This window comes from Antennarius striatus, chromosome 15 (assembly GCF_040054535.1).
Source record: "Antennarius striatus isolate MH-2024 chromosome 15, ASM4005453v1, whole genome shotgun sequence".
In the NCBI taxonomy this organism is placed as follows: Eukaryota; Metazoa; Chordata; class Actinopteri; order Lophiiformes; family Antennariidae; genus Antennarius; species Antennarius striatus.
The window spans coordinates 16,058,465-16,072,293 of record NC_090790.1 but is presented as its reverse complement, the minus strand read 5'-3'; the positions used below and the strand labels follow the sequence as shown (position 1 = coordinate 16,072,293).

Sequence of the window (13,829 nt, the reverse complement as noted above, 5' to 3'; positions counted from 1 at the left end):
TTAAGCCGACCAGGTCCCAGTTTGACGTCTGGAAAATCTCAGTGCTCATAGTCTTTTAAGTCACAACACAGCAATAAAGTCCATTTAGCATTTAAATGTCACTGCGTTGCCTTCTTGCTACGCTTCAACAGGTATTGTGAAGTTCAACGAGGTCTACCTTGGAGACGCTGGAGTGGAGGTCGCTGAGTTCCAGGATGGCAACGGGAGTCCACAGGGTGGAGGAGGAGCAGGTGGAGGTCCTCTCTCTCTGGAACAGTACATTAGCAATGCTAGAGAGGCCCTAGGAGTGGACAGCCATTACAGCAGGTTAGTTTAATTGTTCAATGATTTGATTTGACAACACACAACCCAGAAGTGGGCATTTCATTTAATTAATTTGATGTAGCAATGAAGGAAATAAAAATAGGTGGAAATTGATAATTCAATCAGGATGTAGGAATTGACTGATGGCTCAAACAGAGTAGAATACAATAGAATAGAATAGAAAAGTGTAAATTTCTCGCCTCAGTTTCAGGGAGGAAACTTGGCTCCTGTTGTTAGAATGACCTCTCAGCAAGGAGCGTCTGAATGAGTGCATGAAGACTTTTTCTTGATTAAGTTAAAAATGTGAAGATTACAGGGATCATCCCAAATGTTCCTTTTTATTTAACATGTTTATGGGGCAGAAGGTTGGGCCACTGGTGATCCAAACTACAATTCATCTGTTATTTTCTCAACATATTTTCCACAATATCTATAAATATTTATAAACACTGGAATTAATGTGACAAGTATAGGATCAAACACAATCCTCTTTAGTCTAATGATGATGTCACCTCTTACAAATTGTCTAAAATGTAAAAAATACAAATGATGTGAATCTGAGAAAGTCTGAGGTTTTTTGAATATTTTAAAGTTTAAATAATGATTTTAGCTGACTGTCTGAAAGTGTAGCAAAGAGTTGGATATGCATGAAAAAATTGGGATTTTTGAACATTACATTCTTTCATATTTACTCAGTTAAATCTGTTAAACATCAGCATGTTACCATTGTCATTGAAAGAATGCTGACTTGAGCTTCCTGCTTAGGATCTGCAGCCAAACAGAACAACTAGTGTGGATTTAGATTTATTACTGTATGTTGTTGTTCATTAAAACACAGGAGAGCAAAACAAGACAGAGGAGCCACATACTGGAAGTCGTCTATATTCTTTTTCTGCTGCTGTCATCTACCATATTTCTTACTCTCAATTATCCTGCCCACAGCTTAGTAAATCACGTGTCCCTCATTCAAACTGCCTCTCTGCTTTCTAAACCACTGCACTGGGTTTGCCATGGCCCACAGTAATTCATGACATCATCTTAAGTGTAGCTGTCGTCTCATCCAGAGTGTACCTTGCCTCTTGCCCATAGCCAATTGGGATAGGCTCCAGCAAACCCGCGACAATTATGATTCTTAAAGAAGATGAATGAATGAATCTTCAGTGTAGCATTGAGTCTGGAGCCTCCCTCTGTTTTTGTGAGATGATTATTACTTCTGCTCATCCACAGTAGAAAAAGAATTTGCTCATACGTGGAAATAAAATACTTAGCCAAAGTTGTTTGAGTCAATCCACTGGACGTTAAGAAAGTTCTTGATGACGTTTCGTCTCTCATCCAAAAGACTTCTGAAGAAGTCTCTTGGATAACCATGACCTGGATAACTGAGAAGCTATAAAGACAAATAAAATACTTTCCACACTATTGGTGGGGTGTGTACATATTTTAAACCAGTCTCGCGCAGCTGGATGATTCCAAACAAGTTGCCTCTTTTTAGACCACTTTTATTCATCAGCTTTACTTTCCTGACCCGTGTCCAACCCCCCACTTTGAAAAATGTCCTCTTTTTTATTGAAATTCATTCTCTAGTTTTCCATAAATCAGCTGGTAATATCAAAGCCGGTAACAGACAGACATGGATGAAAAATTAGTGGCTTGTTAACATGTAGCTACAACATTGGGCCACAGAGGACACTATTCAGGAAATTTGTTTCATTTATGTTTAAATCTGAATAATTCAAGCAGTTTGAGTTGTCTTATCTAACATAAGATAATGACAATAACTAATGCAGAAAATAAAAGTGTCATAATGCAAAATTTTACAGTTTACTGGGGTATTTGTGATGTTATCCTGCTGTAATAATGCAGCTTGTGTTCCCATCTGCTTTCCAGGTTTTGCTCCAGCAGCGAGACAGAAAGTGAGGCCGGTGATCTGCTGGAGCAGCAGTTTGAGGAACTGAACAACAAACTAACTTCAGCCACCGACCCTACCGGCTACCTCCGTATGGTATCCAGGAACAACCTCTTCAATAGGTTTGTGATCTGCTGCAGGGGTGTGGTGGATATATGAATGGAACTGTTGATCTGTATGTCTAGACTGAAGACTGAAGATGCTTTGGCATGAAATTGTGCACATTTCCAGGTTCCCAAAGGAAACGTCAGTAATCCCCTCATGTTCCCTCTTTTTCCACCATCAGATTGATATTTGTGAATTTTTTTTCAACAAAATATCACAACTAGCATTTAGTTTAGGTAGAGCTGAATTAAGCTCATACTCTCCTGCCCTATCTAGAAGCTACCATATTAGCTGGGGCTAACAAGTGATGTACTTAAGGTAAAAGTGAGTTTCACACAAATGTATTCAAATAAAACATCCAGAATAATTTACTTTGTATTAGCTATAAGCTGTGATCAACAACAGGGAACCTTTGAGTTAGTGGAATCATCACTTATCATATGTATTTGGTTCTTCTTGCTAATTATTCCATATTAATACATTTTTTTCTTTATAAACAGAAACACATCAATGTGTTACTTGCATGTTAGTTTGTTGTTGTCATTTAGCAGCACTGCTTCACAGAGCAGCTGAAGTAGATGCTATTGTGGTTGATTTCAGACATGTATTGTATTTCTCTGTCGTCCAGGAGCTGTCAGAGCATGACCAGTCTGTACAGCACCACCGTGTCTCCAGTGAAGGACAGTTCATCATCGCCTCATTGTAGGTTGAGTAACATGAGCAAACCTCCTCTGCGGGCCCTCTACGACTTACTCATCTCACCAATGGAAGGGGTAAATATGAACGTGTCACGTATGTTTGAGCACTGCATGTTTCCATTCTTATGTTTCATTGGTGTTCTCTGCAGGGTCTGATGCACAGTAGTGGACCTGTGGGCAGACACAGACAGCTGGTGTTGGTGCTGGAGGGAGAGTTGTACCTGATCCCATTTGCCTTGCTCAAAGGCAGTTCCTCCAATGAGTACCTGTATGAAAGGTTCAGTCTCATCTCTGTGCCCTCTTTAGGCAGCCTTGGAGCCACAATTAAGGTAGACAAATTGCACATATTTTTAATTGTTGAAAGTAAAATATGGCATGTTTTCCATGATTTTGTTAAGAAGCACATCAACATTTAGGATGTTATAATCATCCACATATGGGCCACGCTTTTAGCTTAGAGGCTACCATGAAGGTTTGATATTAAAAATTATTTTTCAATTCATCCTGTGGGATTTAAGAGACTACGATTACAGGTTTGTGGTGTCATGCTACAAATTAAGATGAGTCCACATCTACTTCAGTCGTTGAAGAAAGAAAATCTCTATTTTTGTGAAAATCTCCAGAAATGATTTGTGGACCAAGAAACTTTTAATGACTGAATTTTCACTTTGAGACTAATTTTAAAGTTAGTGTAACATTGATTATGATTATTAATGTTTATGTTTGGTTGTTTCAACTATAAAAAGAATAAGGATAAAATCAATTCCTGGACCCTGATTACGTGTATCCCTTAGTGCTGCTAAGGGATACACGTAAACAAAACAATCACATGCCACTCTCCTTTTTCCACAACTCAAATGCCTTTATGGTCATGTTATGTCCAGTAGTAAACTGTAATGTGGCATCAAGCCTTCATCAAGGAGTCAAATAGATCTCATGGAAAACAAATATACCATTTGAGGATCATGAAGTAGCCATGGTTAGACCCTATCAGGATGTCCATAACAGGAACTCAGCCACATTACAAGCCTTTGGCAGTGACCACATCCCATCCTCCAAATTAAAGGAGACAGACGGAGGAAACTTAACCAAAGAGAATCCTTTTGAATTGTTAAATTACAGGCTACTCAACACCGAAGCCTAAACAAAGATCGAGGTTTTACTTCTTTTTCTCTAAGCATTTATTTCTTCCATGTAAACCTTTACGTAACAATTACTGTTTCTTTTCTGTTTGTTGCTCTTGTATTTTTTTAATGAATGTAGTAGCCTAAAATAATGTCTTTTTATGTGTCTAAACCATCTCTAGACCATTGAAAGACCTATTGAAAGATCCTTAACATTTGTTTGACTCCTTGATGATGGTTACGATAAAGAAACAGCTTTATTTTGTCTATAAAGTTCTACATTGTAAAATATGAGCGGGGAGGAAATTTGCATCTTTCATCATCTTGCTCAAGGAAAAAAGGCATTTACATTATTAAAAAACGAGTGAAAATTTTATAGGCAGCAAGTTTAATATACTTGTTTTCAACCCACAGCCTCATCCTCGTCGATGCGGCCCCTTACTTTGCTCAGATGGAGGTTCAGTGGCTGCTGTGGTTGGGGCTCCTCGCCTGCCCCCCTCTCTGATGGACCGTTGGTTGTGGGGCCCCTTACCTTCAGCCCAAGAAGAAGCACTATGGCTGGGAGAGCAACTGGGATGTCATCCCTTAACTGGAGCGAATGCCACAAAGGAGCGTGTTTTAGCGGCTCTGAGTCAGGCTGAGTGTGTTCACTTTGCGACTCACATTTCGTGGAAGCTCGCTGCTCTGGTCCTCGCCCCCGGCCAGGAGCACAGAGCAGTTGAGGGAGGAGGGGGGCGACTCAGGGAGAAATCCCCATGCGGAGCTTCAAATTCATGTGAGACTGCAGCTCCTGGTGAAAACACCAGGAGCCCGGAGAGACAAACAGATGAGACGAGTGAGGATGGAGAAAGCGTGTGTGATGTTGAGAGTATGTGCAACAGTCCACCACTGAACGACTTCCTGCTCACTGCTGCTGACATCCTGGACCTGTGTTTGAGTGTCAAACTTGTGGTTTTGAGGTAAAACGTCTTTCATTTCTGAAGTTAGTCAGGTTAGGTTTAAGTGCATCTTAAGTAACTTCTGGTTCTTTGTCAAACCTCAGGTTATACCCGGAGTCCAGCAGCAGGGTGTCGGCTGATGGAGTGGTGGGTCTGACCCGGGCCTTCTTGGCTGCAGGGGTCCAGTGTGTGTGTGTCTCTCTGTGGCCTGTACCGGTAGCTGCCTCCAAAGTGTTCACACACACCTTCTACACGGCCCTCCTCAACGGGACCAAAGCGAGTGCAGCGCTGACCGAGGCCATGAAGACTCTGCAGAGCAGCAAGCATTTCTCCCACCCTTCCAACTGGGCGGGTTAGCAAAAATAAAACTATCCAGAACTTCAAACATATGAGTGCTACTGATGGTTCTAACAGTAACAGTCCAGAGTATCAGTTTTCAGCTGATCTGGATAACCGCACTGCTACTGAATTGGCAGAAAAATGCTCCAACTGTGCTCAGTGATAGCTCCAATGTAAAACTAAAATGATCTTTTCATGTGTTTACATATATATTTTAACCATCAGTGTGTTCTCCTCCAGGTTACATGCTGATTGGCACTGATGTGAAGCTGAACAGTCCCATGTCGCTGGTAGGCCAAGCTCTGGCAGAGATCCTGCAGTGTCCAGAAAGAGCCAGGGATGCCCTCAGAGTGCTGCTACACCTGGTGAGACACATTGCGCCCATTAACAGTGCAGCATTTGTGGATGTGGCTATTTACTGAAGAAAAAAAAGTCACGTAATGTTCCCTCAAAGATCAATAAAGCTTTGATACGGCGTAGCTCCATCATCAACATTAGAGCTGAAACATCCTGAATGTCAGCTCAGTGTGCTTCTTTCCACTTCAGAGTGTTTCACGGTGATGGACTGATCTCTCTCTACAGGTGGAGAAGTCTCTGCAGCGTATTCAGAGCGGTCAGTGTAACCCCATGTACACATCGCAGCAAAGCGTTGAGAACAAGGTCTGTGTCTGCCTCTTAAAACCTGCATCGCCTGTGGTGTTAGTTCTCACATCTTTTCTTAAGTACGTGTAATACATAATTCCATAGTGTAAATATTCTGATTCAAGGGTAATGCCTGCTTTGGAAACTTCCAAATCCAATAGATTTTGGTTTAGATCTGGATCAGGATTTGTATCAGGAGTTATTTTTTCAACTTTTCCGCAATGTATGTTGTTGGGGATTTATTTATTTTGTCGAATTTTTTAAAAACTGCTGAAATAATCTCTACAAAATTTGGAATGAAATTTAAGTATCTGACAAGAAGTAAATCAATTTAGGTGTGGGTCCATCAATTTTCTGTAACTTAGCATGTTGCAACATGACACATTCAAGCCTTCACTCTAATCAAAGACAATCACGTATATTTATGGTGTCTAAGTTTGAGTTTGGTGCAGACTGATATGTATTTCAAGGGGTAATCTTTATTTAGCTGCTATGCACTAACAAATAGAGCCACAAAGAAACATAAACACCAAACTGAGATAATGGGGATTGTTGGGTCTTTTTGGTGGTATGTGCATTCTAGTCATTGATAAATTCATGTTCATCAACAGCTGTTCAAGAGGGAGTTTTTATTTAATGGCTTAATACACTGTTGTGTAGCTTGTGAATCATTGAAGCCTTATCTCTTTGGATATTAATTTCATCTACCCTCTCTCAGGTCGGCGGGGTTCCCGGGTGGCAGGCCCTCCTGTCTGCGGTGGGTTTCCGGTTGGACTTCTCTGGTAGCGGTGCTGGCCTCCCTGCAGCGGTTTTCTTCCCCACATCGGACCCTGGGGACCGGCTGCAGCAGTGCAGCACTACCCTCCAGTCTCTTCTCGGTACGCAGGTTCTTCTAATATTGAAAATGTCTCAGACACGAGTAAAATAACAAACTTCTCAGTCCCCTCCAGAACGCAGAGAAGAAGAACTCTGAGCATCCTGCAATGAAATTTCATTTAATTTAATGACATTTAATCTAATCTGGTGTGGGGCTCACAATCTATTTTGCTAAAGCATCTGCTATAAGGCTTTAATAAATGTACAATATATCAAAATATTCATGACCATGATATTCATTCTGTGCTTTATGGTTATCTTCAGGTCTGACTCCTCCGGCTCTGCAGGCTCTCTGCAAACTGGTCACGACATCTGAAGCTGGAGAACAGCTCATTCACAAGGTATGGCCATGTTGTTCAGTAGTAACACGGTTTAATCCTGCCAGAGGCAGAAGAAGAACTCAGATACTTTAATTTATTAAAATGACCAATGCAGCAATGTAAATATTATCTCACGTTTAAGTAAAATACTTCAGAAGTCTGCTTAATTACAGGATCATAAGTATTGTCAGCAAAATATACTTAAGTTATACTGAAGTAAAAGTTTCCTATGACTGACATTGGAGTAAAATAACTATATTTGTCCTCACTCAAATGGAAATGTGGCATTTAAATAACACACAAGGAACAAAAAACTGTGCTTGCTCGCTGAGTAAATTTACTCAGTTTCTACTGCTGGTTTATGTGTCTTGTTACTCTTTTGCTTTTGGGTGTCATCACAGAAATTTCCTAAGGATTTTGTGGTAGTCCAAGAATTCAACTTTTACAGAACCTGACTAAAAATGTCCTAATTAGGATAGCATAGATCCTCAACTGAACTCAAAATGATTGTACAGCTGTTAGTTCTACACAGCCATGATAATGAATATAGGGAACTAATGTGGAACAAAGAGAACCAGAACCAATGCAGTCACAGACGTCAACATCCTGCGACACCCCTAAATTCACATTTTTACCCTGACCTACTTGCATAGGTCAAAGATCAAAGCTACTTTCATAGATCAAAATCAGTAGCTTTGATCTATAGTCTTACTCATACTGGCCTTCTCCCTTGTCTTTCTATCTTATCCAGTTCCTGAGAGTACAAAAGTTGAAATTTGACCTTGACCTAGATGGGACAATATTTTTTATTATAATGGATGTCTGATATGGACACCTCAGTCAGATTTTTAATTGTTAAGAGCCTTGTTCAGTCACTTTCTCACATATTTGCTTCGTTACTGTTTGCACAATATGTTCAATCCTTCATACCATTTGGACGTCATCAATTATCATCCATAAAATCAAAGCATAATTCATGCATGACTGAATGCATAGACTCAAACACCCAGCAGTTATGCTGAAATACACCACTAAAATTCTGTTTCTTCTTCTCTCATACCCACCAAGGCGGTTAAAAGCATGGTGGGAATGGTAAGTGTTTTGTTACTGAACTGAATTCAAACACTATAAAATTGACAGAAGGCGTTCGACAATGATAAGAACATCTCCACAACCCGCATCTTCGATGTGGGTTTGCTTGAAACACACCTTTTCTATGAATACCTGTAATTTATGTGTTATTTGTGATTTCTCTTTCTTCCCTGCTTCATTATTGCCCCATTAGCTTCATCAAGTGCTGGTGCAGTTGCAGTCAACTGAGAAAGATCAAGACTTTACACTGGCTCCTATTCAAGTGTCAATAAGCGTGCAACTCTGGAGGCTTCCAGGCTGTCACGAGTTCCTGGCTGCGCTCGGTGAGTCCTCAATGGAGTTTACTGCCTACATTCTGAAATGAAAATGATTGCTACAAGCGGCAGGGAAAAAGTAAGGCTGTATTTATGAGAGTTTAAGATTTTTTTCAAGAGGTGAACCTAGATCTCCCGAGTAGATGGCTCAACTGAGGTCTGTTTTCACAATATTCTAATGACCCATGATAACAGCGCCAAATACTCTGTGTAAAATGCTATGTTAAAACCTCAGTTGGTTGAGAGTGTACCCATACATATATCATGGCTACCATCGCACTTACAACTCCACTCAGAGCTCTTAGTCGTATACCCCCTCCATCCCCCACCCTGTCCTCCATTTCATGTATCGGGACTTTCTCATAGTATAATTCTAAACATATGCCCTCTCCAAAAATGACAAGAAGGTTTCCATGAACTAAATAGAAGGATGGAATGTGGGCCTAAAAATGGATCTACTCTGGTGTAGCTCTGGATCAAGAGACTAATCCAGGAATTTTTTTCTCCCCTTTCCTCAACAGAGCCAGGTTGTGTAAAACATTTTAACACACCAGAAAAACAACCGTAAATACAATCAAGAACTGTTGCCATGACTTATTTTCATCTGTTAGCTAAATATCAACTCTCAAAATCTCCAGGATTTGTGAGAGTGTGTTTCTGAGACCATGACAGAGCTTGAACAAAGTTCATTTCCTGGTTGTTTTGGTCTTCAATATTTAACTTAGAGAATTGGATACCAAAGAATATGTGATAATCTCTGCTCATGCTTACTTCTTCATTTGAATGAACATATGCAGGAGTTGTCTGGTATACTCAGGGGATATGACTCAAATCCAGGAAGTGGCACTTTCTTGCTGGTATATGGCTGAACTCCAACTATATTCACACTATATTCACAGTTTCCACAAGTTTAGCAGCAAGAATACTGACATTATACATGACAAATAGAAGGGCATTTATAAAACCCAATGTCCTGAGATGTGCCCTGAATGAATAGCTGCCCTGAGGGGGTCAAAGGAAGGGGAAAATAAAACCACAATTACACTTCTTTATCCGTATCAATTCCAAAGTTCACTTCTTCCTTCTCTGACACTTATCTCACCCTTCCACTTAATTTCATGAAAATTGTCAAGTAGTCGATCCAAAATTGATAAAAATATTGAAAAAAGACGGATTATTTGTTCAATATTTTTCATACATAAAGCAGTTAGTACCAATGGAAGTAAAACTTTAGATGGTGGGTAGATTTATGAGCCCCTTGCTGAGAGTGAAGTAGAAAAAAATATACTTATAATCCTGCTTGAGTAAATGTGATTAGTTACATTCCTGTACTTCCTTTCTCAGGCTTCGATCTTTGTGAGGTGGGTCAGGAGGAAGTTGTGCTGAAGACTGGGAAGCAGGCCTGTAGGCGCATCATGCACTTTGCCCTTCAGTCCCTTCAGGCTCTCTTTGGTGAGAATAATTTTTAAGTTTTACCTGATCTAAGCCATTGTCTTTCTTCCAACTTGATATTAAAGTTATTTCCTCCCTTTTTCTAGACTCAACAGAGCTTCCCAAGCGTCTGAGCATGGACAGCTCTTCCTCTCTGGAGTCTCTGTCGTCCTCCCAGTCTGCCTCCCAGCCTCACTCTTTACCCCTCTCTTTTGGCTGCTACCCTCCTCAACCCTCCTACTTACCCCCAGTCTGCCCCGACAACCTCTCCTGCGATGCCATCTCTGTCTACAGCCTCAGCTCCCTGGCTTCCTCGCTCAGTTTCCTGTCCCGACCCGAGCCTGCAGGAAGTGACATTATCAGCCAGCGCTCACATCAGCAGGAGCTAGACGGACCTCGTGGGGGTGGGGGCCTCTACGCCTCACACAGGCATTCAGGTGGCCTGCCAAGAGGTCGGCTCACCAATCATAAAGGAGCACTGGCAGGAGAGGGGGAAGAAGAGGAGTATGAGGGGTACTCCATTATTAGCAGCGAGCCACTGGGGCGAGGGAGGAGGGAGTGTGACACGCTGCCACTACCTGCGGGACGCAGACAAGGCAGAGGCAGCGCTGGGAGGGGGTCTGCTGGTTGTCATGGGTACCCCGTTACGATTTCCTCTAAGGGGAGCATCAGCACTCCTACTTCTCCGCTTAAAGCTCCGCCACTGCCCCTGAAGGTTCCTACCAGCCTCAAACCCTGCCAGGAAATGTAAGTTCAGTCTCACTGGTTAAGTCTGGAAACATGATATCTGCACAGAGGTGTGATGATCTGCATTAAATTTGTTTTAGCCATCTATTACATTTAAATGGCCAATGAAAATGATAATGTTTGCTTTCCTAGTTTATTTTTTATTTTGTTGTAGTTTAATTTCATAACAGTGCCTACTAGATTCATCTTAATTTATCCTATGTTCATTCTGCTCTTATCATGTTTGAAGCCTGGAACCAGTCAGTTAAACTCTGTTGTTCTAAAATTATCGCTCACAGTCGGTCATCCTCATCTTCATTTGACTCCTCACATTTTTGGTTTTCCATTTTGTGAAAGTAGCTGGTACTTACCTTTTTTTGGTACGACCTGTGTCTAGGTTAAAAAAAATGAGGAGCATTAATAAAAGGTGACGTGAAAACACTGCTGACCATTGATTGGACAGAACAAATCCTCGTTGCTTCATTAGTGTGTAACAATTTGTAGAATATCCTGTTCAGCATAAATAAGTTACTTCAGCTGCCACAATATGTAAAATTTTAATTTTAATTGAAGATCATGGGAAATAACAATGATTGACAAAGACTGAAATAAAACCCAATCTGTCCACACCACAGTTCAACAGGACTTGGGTCCAGTTGTAGTGACTGCTGTCTCACTGTAACACCTAGTAGTAAAAAAGAAGAAAATCATTCGTAGTTTCATCTGATTCATAACTAGAAATTCAGCTGAGTTTCATTTTATCCCCTAGGTCGTCTCCTCAGAGGACTGGAAAGGAGAAAATTAGCAGCTCTGAGTCGGACCAGTCGAGCACTGAGACAGACAGTACAGTCAAGTCCCAGGAGGAGAGGACTATGCCTGCAGGACAACTGGATCCCCAGGAACTGGCCCAGAAGATTCTCGAGGAGACCCAGAGTCACATGCAAGCTGTGGAAAGCCTGCAAAAAGCAAACATCAGAGGGAAGGCACCAAGCAGGAGTGAAGGGAGAGATGAGACGCATGCCAGACAGCCTTCTTTGTCCACTCCCACAACCCCGACTTTGACTCCCACTGGAGGTCCACGAGGGTTTCATCCTTCTGAGACCAGCGCGTTCAGCAGACCACCGAGTAGAGCAAGTTTAAAGGCTTCCTCCTCTCCTCTTTCTCTTTCTAGTCAACTTTCTGCCCTCTCCCCCTCTGTTTCAACGCCTCCCCCGACTCGGCCTAAACCGCCATCCCGCTCTTCTTCACTGCAGAAAATCAGCTCTGGCTACAATAGCCCAGCCCAATCCTCTCCTTCTTTATCACTGTCTGTGAAAGAGCAAGGTTTGCCTTCACCTACCGTTTCCCCAGATGTGCATTCACAGCCTCAGCGTAAAGTCAGATACCCTACCTCACCTTACACTGCCCACGTGTCTCCATCTCGCTCCCCTGCTGACAGCGCCCCGTCACCAGCACTTTCATACTCCTCCACAGGATCCATGTCAGCCTCCTCCAGCCCAGCAAACACCCCAGAACTGAACCAGTCAAAACAGGATAATAAGATTCAGGCTGTTCATAACTTAAAAACCTTCTGGGCCAACTCCGGCCAGAAACAAGAGGTGCCGTGTCCTGTCAGTTTACTTCGAGGTGGGAATAAAAGAATCAGCATGGTGCAAAAAGATGTTTTGGGTTTGCTTAATCTCTCACCTCGACATGAGTCTGAGAAATTGGAGGAGCGTCACCCAGGCAACAGACCAAACGGTCACCAGAAACTGGAGACGAAACCGCCTCCATCTTCAAACCTTCCCTCAAATTCTAAAGGAGGCATCAGACTCCCCTCCGGGAATGGCTATAAGTTTCTTTCCAGTGAACATTTTTTCCCATCGTCTAAATGTTGAGATAGAACTCAATTTGATTGTTGTTGTTCGTACTACGACAGGAGCTGTGCATTTGTCAGCTGCCCTACTTTTAGCACTACCTGCTGAAAACAAGGATTTAAAAGGACTGAAAGTGATTTTGTATGACATTTTTGGTGAAGGGATGTTTTGAATGTGATGACTGTGCCTTTGTCTGGAGAGAGCTGAAAGAACAGAAAGAGAAGTGTTTGACTTTAATTGTGTTTTCATGACTGACCAGAGAGCATGTGTCTCGATGCCTACATGTACTGTACATTGAGTCTGTTGACTGAATGCCTGAGAAAAGGGGAACATTTTATACTGGCCCAAATGCTCGCTATATTTGTGTAAGTTGAATTAGATTTTTTTTGTGTAATGGTTATTGTTAAAGTCATTATCAATGTATATTGTTGTCTTTTCTTTTGTAAAGTAAACCGTGTTTCTGCCCATTATTATGTGTTTTATAAAGACTATTAAACTGAGAAAGAATTAAAAGAAACATTTTCATATTTTTTATGAGATTTGATTTTAATGTGTGACTGTCAGCATGGTGTCTACTTGCTGTTTGTTGTACCAGACATTTCTTAAGAGGTATCTAAGTTGTCAAGCTAATGACAAATAAAAAAAATTCCTTGTCTAGCTTTCATGGCATTAAGTAAAAAAATGAAAAATGTGTGTCCATTTTTAATAAACACGAAACACAAGAAAACCTTACATGGTAGAAGCGCTCATGCTTATCACAATTCTACATTCTAATCCAGTGTTAAGTAAATTTACCCAAGTACTTTATTTAAAAGCTGGATTGTGGTACGTATTTTTACTTACCTGTATTTATTACTTGCACTTATGTGTTAAATTTCAGAGGAAGCTCTATTGACTTTGCTCAAATGACTGCACTTTTCTAGGTCCAACAAATGGGATTTAAATGTAAGAAATAAAAGTAAGCAAATCCAAATGGGCATTCAATGTAAAATAAAACATAAGTAACGTGTATATCTCAGTTATCCAACTTTTCGAATTGTTTCCAAAATGTCATAATACGACATATCAAATAAATAATTATTTTTATTTAATTCTTCTGTTCATTTTATCATATTAAATCAACATATTGGAATAAAAGTGCAGGTAAATCTGTCTGTCA

The 13,829-nt window shown here is 41.0% G+C and overlaps 1 protein-coding gene across 2 annotated transcripts in view; it reads left to right on the top strand.

Moving 5' to 3' along the window:
- The window catches only part of ttc28 (tetratricopeptide repeat domain 28), an 84,333-nt gene extending 70,712 nt beyond the window's left edge, over nucleotides 1–13,621 (top strand). The window contains exons 21-34 of one of the 2 annotated variants that reach the window (XM_068334564.1): nucleotides 132–306; nucleotides 2,191–2,331; nucleotides 2,943–3,087; nucleotides 3,162–3,341; nucleotides 4,551–5,095; nucleotides 5,179–5,426; nucleotides 5,654–5,778; nucleotides 5,996–6,073; nucleotides 6,774–6,933; nucleotides 7,196–7,272; nucleotides 8,537–8,666; nucleotides 10,002–10,109; nucleotides 10,196–10,835; nucleotides 11,584–13,621. In XM_068334564.1, coding sequence (XP_068190665.1) covers nucleotides 132–306; nucleotides 2,191–2,331; nucleotides 2,943–3,087; nucleotides 3,162–3,341; nucleotides 4,551–5,095; nucleotides 5,179–5,426; nucleotides 5,654–5,778; nucleotides 5,996–6,073; nucleotides 6,774–6,933; nucleotides 7,196–7,272; nucleotides 8,537–8,666; nucleotides 10,002–10,109; nucleotides 10,196–10,835; nucleotides 11,584–12,691 — 3,860 coding nt within the window. In that variant the 3' untranslated portion in view covers nucleotides 12,692–13,621. The remainder of the gene's footprint in view (nucleotides 1–131; nucleotides 307–2,190; nucleotides 2,332–2,942; nucleotides 3,088–3,161; nucleotides 3,342–4,550; nucleotides 5,096–5,178; nucleotides 5,427–5,653; nucleotides 5,779–5,995; nucleotides 6,074–6,773; nucleotides 6,934–7,195; nucleotides 7,273–8,536; nucleotides 8,667–10,001; nucleotides 10,110–10,195; nucleotides 10,836–11,583) is intronic. The other variant, XM_068334565.1, reaches the window with a different exon arrangement.
- The last annotated feature ends 208 nt before the right edge of the window (nucleotides 13,622–13,829 follow it).